Raw genomic sequence first — 7,889 nt, 5'->3', positions numbered from 1 at the left:
ATTAGTACTTTAGAGGTTAAAATATGTTTCTTTAGTGCTAGTATGGAATTAGAACCTACTAGTAAAACTAAAAATTAATAAGCTATTCTAGATATTCTTCCTGAGTGGCAGCTATTATATTGGTACCAGTCAACTGTCATCAACTTAACTGCTATTGTTCCATGAAGAAAAGATTATGGATGATCCTTTACTTATGAGGGCATCCATATTAATGCAAGTATAATGAGGCAAATGCCAGAAGAAACTTGACCTTTTTCTCTCTTCCAAGTTTGGTCTAATTCTAATCTAAACCTCTACTGACAGAATTCTAACTTATGCAGCCTTCTCTCCTCAGTACATCATGAACAGACTACAAACTCCAATTCAATTTCATACTATTTGCCTGTTTAGAACTGTCAAAATCTGAAGCTAATATGGTTACACATTTGAGTGGCATTCCTGTTCTAGGTTTTCTCATCTAAGAGAAAACAGGGTCAGAACTGAACCAAATTGCAGCACCATTTGCTAGTCCACTTACCCATGGCATTCAGCCATTCCTGGCAGAGACAATAGATCTCAGACTAGCAAGACCTATTTTCTCCCTCATGCAAAAAGAGTTTTATTCCTTCTGCTATACTATATCAGTTAATGAGCATGAATTTAGAGAAGCTAAATTAGAAGGCTCCATAATTCAGAGAAATTTATTATGAAGTTGATTTCCATTTCAAGTTTAACTGTCTTCCCTCTTATTTTTTATTTTATTTTCAGGTTATCTTGGTTAGAAACTCTTCCCCATCTGGTGCTGCAACAATGAGTGGTAAATCCCTGCTCTTAAAGGTCATTCTCTTGGGTGATGGTGGAGTTGGGAAAAGCTCGCTTATGAACCGTTATGTAACGAATAAATTTGACTCCCAGGCTTTTCACACCATAGGGGTAGAGTTCTTAAATCGAGATCTGGAGGTAGATGGACGTTTTGTAACTCTCCAGATCTGGGACACTGCAGGGCAGGAACGTTTCAAGAGCCTTAGAACACCCTTCTACAGGGGAGCAGACTGCTGCCTCTTGACCTTCAGTGTGGATGACCGACAGAGCTTTGAGAACCTTGGTAACTGGCAGAAAGAATTCATCTACTATGCAGATGTGAAAGACCCTGAGCACTTCCCCTTTGTAGTTCTGGGTAACAAGGTAGACAAAGAGGATAGGCAAGTGACTACTGAGGAGGCACAAGCCTGGTGCATAGAGAATGGAGATTACCCTTATCTAGAGACAAGTGCCAAAGATGATACTAATGTGACAGTGGCCTTTGAAGAAGCTGTCAGGCAGGTGTTGGCTGTAGAGGAACAGTTGGAGCATTGCATGTTAGGTCACACTATTGACTTGAACAGTGGTTCCAAAGCAGGATCTTCATGTTGTTAAAAGTAAGAAGCCTTTTAAAGGTGTACCCCAAATTGGTCAGTCGATAGTGTAAGAATAACTGTGCCCCTCTAAAACTGTGCACACACAAAAAAGAAAGGGTAACAGATAAGGTTGTAATTGTTAATTAGAGCCTTTCACGCTGAAGTTGTAGAGCAACTTTTTAAAAAGTGCTTTATCAAGCCAAGTGTATTTTGCGTGATTTATGCTATTTCCTTCTTGTGTGCATCAGGACATTTCAGAAAACTTTAGTCCTGAGAGATTTAAGTATTTTCTTCAAATCACAGTTTAAACTTAGAACCCAGCTGCATGAAGGAATTAAAGAGTTATAGCTATTCCTTAAAGTGTTCCATTAATCAGCTAACAAATGTCACCACCAACTCTTGCCAAGCAGTTTCTGATATGTCTGCCAAAGGGGGAAAATAATACTCTGAGCTTTATTACAATAAAATAATAATGCAAACAAGGATTTCCTAAGCTTGAATTATAAAGACATTGTAATGATTAGGAATACAAAAGTATAATGATGTATACTGCCTTGTTTAAACCTTTATGTATGCTTTGCTGCCATCTGAGCTTTTCAAAATATACCATCTCAATAAGAGATACACTGATGACACTGGAAATTGATTATACTCCTTGTGTTTGAAGTAACAGGGTACTAGAGAATGTATTATGCTTAAATATGCCAACCACCCTTGCAAATAAATGGTTGGTCTGCTTTTACTTCATAAGTCTACTTTTGCTGCCTAGGGATGTTTCTTCTCTGACAACCTCTTATCAATTTAGCGATGCTGCTTAGTATATGGCTTTGGATGCAGTGCTCTCTGCTCATAATTTAGATGGTCATTTGGTCCATCATGCTGTGCTCTCAGAGAAGCCTTCAGAAAAGAGTGGGGGATAATGGGCTTTTCTCACAAGGTTCCTTAACTCCAATATTTATTGTATAAGAAGAAACTGGGTGTTTTGTTTTTGTTTTTTATATGTTGTACTGTATGTTCAGCTGGCCAAACTAGGATATTAAAAGTGACAAGAGAGCAGACTTTAACCCAGCATTAGAATTAATTTCTCATAATTAGAATTGTCCAACAGTGGAATGGACTGCCTTAATAGTAAACTTTCCAGTAAAAATATTCAAGTAGATGCTGGATGACCATCTATTAAAATACCATTAAAAGGACTTCTGTACTGGATGAATGTTTCTTTTCAGGTTCCTTCCAGCTCTAAGTTCTATAAATCTATAAGCTACAAACTACATTTCAGTGCCATGTTATAATTAGATGTATCTTAAGACAATAGCTAAGACTATGGAGAGGGACTTTTAAAATGCTCAAACTATTCTGGGATCAGCACTTAACAGTAACTACATAGCTCTATCTTTTGCTTTTGTAATATGGCAGGAAAAATTCTTGAAATCTGAGTAAACATTGTGTGCCCAGATATAAATGTCCTAAAGATAAGATATTAAAATACAAAAGTGGTTGTCAAAATTTGATTACTATGACTGCCAGCTATCTATATGCATTCTGGTTCTTGTTGGTTGACTTGTTTGTCCTGCATAGCTTTTTATCTGTACTTTTTAAACATCTATGATAAAAATAGTAACCCAAGTTAGTGAGGAACAGTTATAAATGACCCCCAAAAGAGACATGGGCCAAGGAGAGGGTGGGAGCTTTCACAAGAATACAGCTTAGAACTCTCCATTGTAGTCACATATGGAATCAGCCTTACACATAAGACCTTATGTGCTTTAAGAGCTCTGGGACTTTTTGGCCACCTAGACAAATTGAAGATGTCATTTCAACCCAGTTATACTCAATATTTCCAATGTAGTCCTGACCCCATTAGCAAACTAACTGTTATGCCAGAAGTCAAAGACAGAACTGGGACCCTGTAGCTCATAAGAATTGGTCCCTATCCTGCCTATGCCTATAGCCAGCCACACTGGTTTCCAAATTCTATGATCATTTTGCTACAATCATGTTAGGGTGAAAATCTGTACGTCAGAACTGTTAAATGCTAACTGTTTTAAAGTGCATGAGACCTGGGGCCTTCTCTTTCTACTTGCACTCTGCTTAAAATAGTTTCTATTTGTAGATCTCAGGCCTTCATAAAGACCTCCATTCACTCACAAAAGTACTTGTCTCTATCAGAATGGCATGTGGTCATTTAAGTAAAAAAAAAAAATTGCGTGGATATCCCATTCATAGGTCTCCTGTCCATTCAACACAAGTGTTAATTTTATTGGCAAGTTAGCTAAAGCCCCTTTCCTCTTAGCCATGCCAACTTTTTTTCTGCCAAATCACTACACAATATGTTTAAAAAGCATTTAACATAAAGTGACAAAAAACAGTGGCATTTTAGTGAGCAATACTCAGTGAGGTGTTGATGTATAATTTGAATAAGATTTAAAAACACCAAAAGCTGAGATCTGTGAGTCCTGGGAACTGTTCATATAGGCTTAGAAATTGTGTACCTAGAATGTGCAGTGCAGTATTTTCAGTAGTTTTTTTCATGAACACTAAGTTTTTGAATAAGCTATTTCTAATTGAAACTATACTGTTTTTCAATGGTTCATTAGAATGTCATACAGAATATTTATTTTGTATTTTCATGTATTGGGCTAATATCAGGGGGCCTCAGATTCCATATGTCTTCAGTGGATTGATAAATTTCAGGTTAATTTGTGCCTGCCTCAGCCATCTCTACTTTATCCTGAGGTATTCCACAATCCTCTTGTTGCAGGTGCTGCTAAAAACTCAAAATTGTGTATCAGATCTTTTGTTTCAACTGTAAAAAGTCATCTGTGTTAAAGTAAATAAAAAGTGCTTTTTGAATAACCTGTATACAATGCTTGTGCTTCTTTCCTTTTTCTCTTTTTGAGTGACTAGTGAGTGTGACAGACAGTACTTATTAATCAAGTCACTCTTTCAGGCTGCATTGCATGTGGCCTCTGGATCATTTTTTCACGTGGTACTCCAAGCAGCTACTACGTAGTAATCATACAGATACTCTTCTATTGATTGGAAAATAAACTAAAAATATTAAGGTGGGGAAGTTCCTTTTATTTTATGCCACTTTTTAATGCATGAAGAGTGTTGGGACTGGAAGTTGGATCTTGACTCTCCACTTTATGTCTTCATTATAATTTAAACCAAATGCTAAAGAACCACAGAATATAAACAGAACATACATATTCCTTTTATTTTCTTGACTGGTATACTGTCCAGATTTTAGGAAACATGAAAATATAGGTGAAATAAATCAGAAAACAGGATAATTTTGTTAACTATTCTGCTCTCTTGTTTCCATATATTGGAATTTAAAGATCAGCATCAACTGGTTTGAATGTATATGGTGGCAACTTTAAAATTATGGACTCAAGTACCTCCACAGCACATAATTTCATTTTATTTATTCCATCTGTCTCAGCTTTAGCCGTCTTTTCTCCTTGTTCTACTTTTGCCTGTGGGAACAGATTTTTTTTTTGCCACCTGTAGTGTTTTTATCTCTGAGAATAATTATTTTACAGATTATCAGACTCTGCTTCAAATAAAGCACCTGAAATCTTTTTTATTAGATTATTAGAGGCCTGGTGCATGAAAATTCATGCACTGGAGGGGGTGTCCCTCAGCCCGGCCTGCCCCCTCTCACAGTCTGGGAGCCCTCAGGGGCGGGAGGCAACCTGGCAATCAGGGAAAGGTGACGCCCCCATCACACCTCTGCTGCTACCACTGCCAGCAGCACAAGCCTCAGCTGGCCCTGGTTACCTGAGCCTTGGGTGGCCCTGGGCGGCTGGGAAGCTGCCATCCGAGGTTTGCCTGCACCTCGGACCGGCCCTGGGCAGCTGGGGGGCTGAGGGCAGGTCCAGCTGTGCCATGCACCTGCCACCCTCCCTGTACCCCATCCCCCCACCCCTAGGCTGAAAGGACTGTGGGACTCTGGCGGGGCTGAGGGAACTGGGCACCACCATCTTGTGGCTATGGGCGCCACCATCTTTGTCACGGCATGATTTTAAATTGGCATATTTCCTCTTTATTAGATAGGATAATGATGTAACTTTTAATCTATAGAAGATCATATAGTTATAAGCCTCTTAAAAAAGGATTTGCTCATTCCAAACTGATATTTTAAAATCAGAAAACTAGCTTTCTATCTTTGCTATTTTTCTGCCTGATTGATAGCCCAGTGGGAAATCTCCTTCTCTTGATGTCTTAAGACAGTGGTCGGTAAACTCATTAGTCAACAGAGCCAAATATCAACAGTACAACGATTGAAATTTCTTTTGAGAGCCAAATTTTTTAAACTTAAATTTCTTCTAACGCCACTTCTTCAAAATAGACTCGCCCAGGCCGTGGTATTTTGTGGAAGAGCCACACTCAAGGGGCCAAAGAGCCCGATGTGGCTCACGAGCCGCAGTTTGCAGACCACTGTCTTAAGAAATAGAATAGATCCTCATTTTTTTGGAAATAGTTTGCCTATGATCCTTCCAGAAACTGGAGGGTGAGGAATAGATGGTTTTCCTTCAATTCTGTAATTTAAATTTTCAATTTCAGTAATTTCAGTATAGGAGTTGGTATGAGCATCTCTACTTCCATTTTAACTACTTGCAGTAGTTTTAACTGCAACAATTTTTTTTTTTACTCCAGTGATCCAGGTAATAATTTCACTTTTTTCTCTTTTTGCTATAGAGATGTAGGATTTATTACAGTAGAGTGCTTCTCTTAATCTTGATTATAGGGCAGATAAATTGTGATATACCTTTTGATAAAATGTTAACATATATGCATGAGTTTTTCCAGATTGGTCTCTTTCTTCCTTTTGCCTTTATTGAGGTATAATTGACAAATAAAACTGAATTTATTTAAGGTGTTCAACTTGATGATTTGATATATGTAAATACTGTGAAATAATTCACAATCAAGCTAATTAACATAGCCATCACCTCACAGAGTTACCTTTCTTCTGTCTTTAATTTCCTCAAGTTACCATCACAAATAAAGCCCTCATTCTTTATTCCTTTCTCTTTAATAAAAGAAAAGGATAATAATAGAAACTAGGCATATTTAAAGAAAGGGTATTAAATATCCCCTTATTTATGTGTTTATAAAAACTTTTAAGCAAGGATCTGCCTTTTATTTTGGTAGAGGAGGTGGTAATGTTTGTATGAGGTTTTGTTTTGTTTTTGAGGGGTGAAGGGTTACTTAGTGCTTTCCCAGTGAGAATAAATGTCTTAACAGTTTAAGATGTGAAGGAATTGTCACCTTTAGTCATATTAAAACTACTGCAGTGAACTGTGTGTCTTTGCAAATTTCTTTGTCTTCTCCAAGGCAACATGAAGAATTTTGGTTCAGCCATATTTAAGTGCCTTTTTAAATGGTGGGTTTTGTAAGTGCAAGTATGTATACTTTTTAGCCAGCTGTCAATTCCTTTTATGCTCTATGAATTATGGGTAAATGTGTAATAAGTCTCGCTATATCACTCCTGAATTTTAGCCAAACATGTCAAACTGCACTTTCTCTACTTAAACTGATTGATAAAAAGGAATTGAGAAATGTTGCTTTAATGAAAGAAATAGCTCTGAATTCAACATTAGGTATACTGATTAGAGTAAAAATACAAACCATGTGGTGCATTTGTGAGGAAATAAGAGATCAGTTTATCTCTTCTCATTTCTCCTTCACTTTTCTTGGCTGCCTTAGAAACAACACATCCAAGGGTGTGTTCCTTAACATGTTGCTCAATATAGAATCTGCTGATAGATGAAAAAGTGTTGGTATAACATTTGAATCATCTATTTTTCTATTTTTTTCCAACAGGAAAACTGTGTCACCTGTAAATACTTTAAAACTTTGTCTTTATTTTTTTCTGATTACAAAAGTTATACACACACGGTAAAAAAAAAAAATGAGGAACAAAAGAAACAGAAAAGCAAGATAGAGAAAATAAAAGTCATCTGTAACTCTATTATCCTGAGGTAGCCAAATTTTATATTACTTTTTAATGTGTATTTTTTATATTTACATAACAAAATTTATATCATATTGCACACACTGACATTAATCTTTTCACTTAATAATATAGGACTTTTATCTGTCATCATATATTCTTCTAGGAATTATATTTAATGCTTGCATAATATTCTATTGAAAAATTTATATGTAATCAAAGAGTTATTGCTAGACATTTCTTTTCCAATGGTCTCCTTTTTATAAAATAAAACTGTGGTGAACATCCCTAATATTAATCTTAATTCACATCTCTGTTTATTTCAAACTAGAGGCCCGGTGCACGAAATTCGTGCACGGGGGGGGAGGGAAAGGGGGTATCCCTCAGGCCAGCCTGCACGCTCTCCTATCTGGGACCCCTCAAGGGATGTCCGACTGCCCGTTTAGGCCCGACCCTGGTGGGATTGGGCCTAAATGGGCAGATGGACATCCCTCTCACAATCCAGGACTGCTGGCTCCCAACTGCCCGCCTGCCTGCCTTCCTGATTA

At 37.3% G+C, this 7,889-nt stretch overlaps 1 protein-coding gene across 1 annotated transcript; it reads left to right on the top strand.

Annotated features, from left to right (window-relative positions):
• Nucleotides 1–789: 789 nt before the first annotated feature.
• RAB9B (RAB9B, member RAS oncogene family) lies at nt 790–1,395 on the top strand (the record flags this gene model as incomplete). The annotated part of the gene is made up of 1 exon (XM_079764749.1): nt 790–1,395. The coding sequence occupies one exon, from the start codon at nt 790–792 to the stop codon at nt 1,393–1,395; it is 606 nt and encodes a 201-aa protein (XP_079620875.1).
• Between the last annotated feature and the right edge of the window lie 6,494 nt (nt 1,396–7,889).

This window comes from Cnephaeus nilssonii, assembly GCF_951640355.1.
Source record: "Cnephaeus nilssonii genome assembly, chromosome: X".
In the NCBI taxonomy this organism is placed as follows: domain Eukaryota; kingdom Metazoa; phylum Chordata; class Mammalia; order Chiroptera; family Vespertilionidae; genus Cnephaeus; species Cnephaeus nilssonii.
This window is presented reverse-complemented; position numbering and strand designations above follow the sequence as displayed.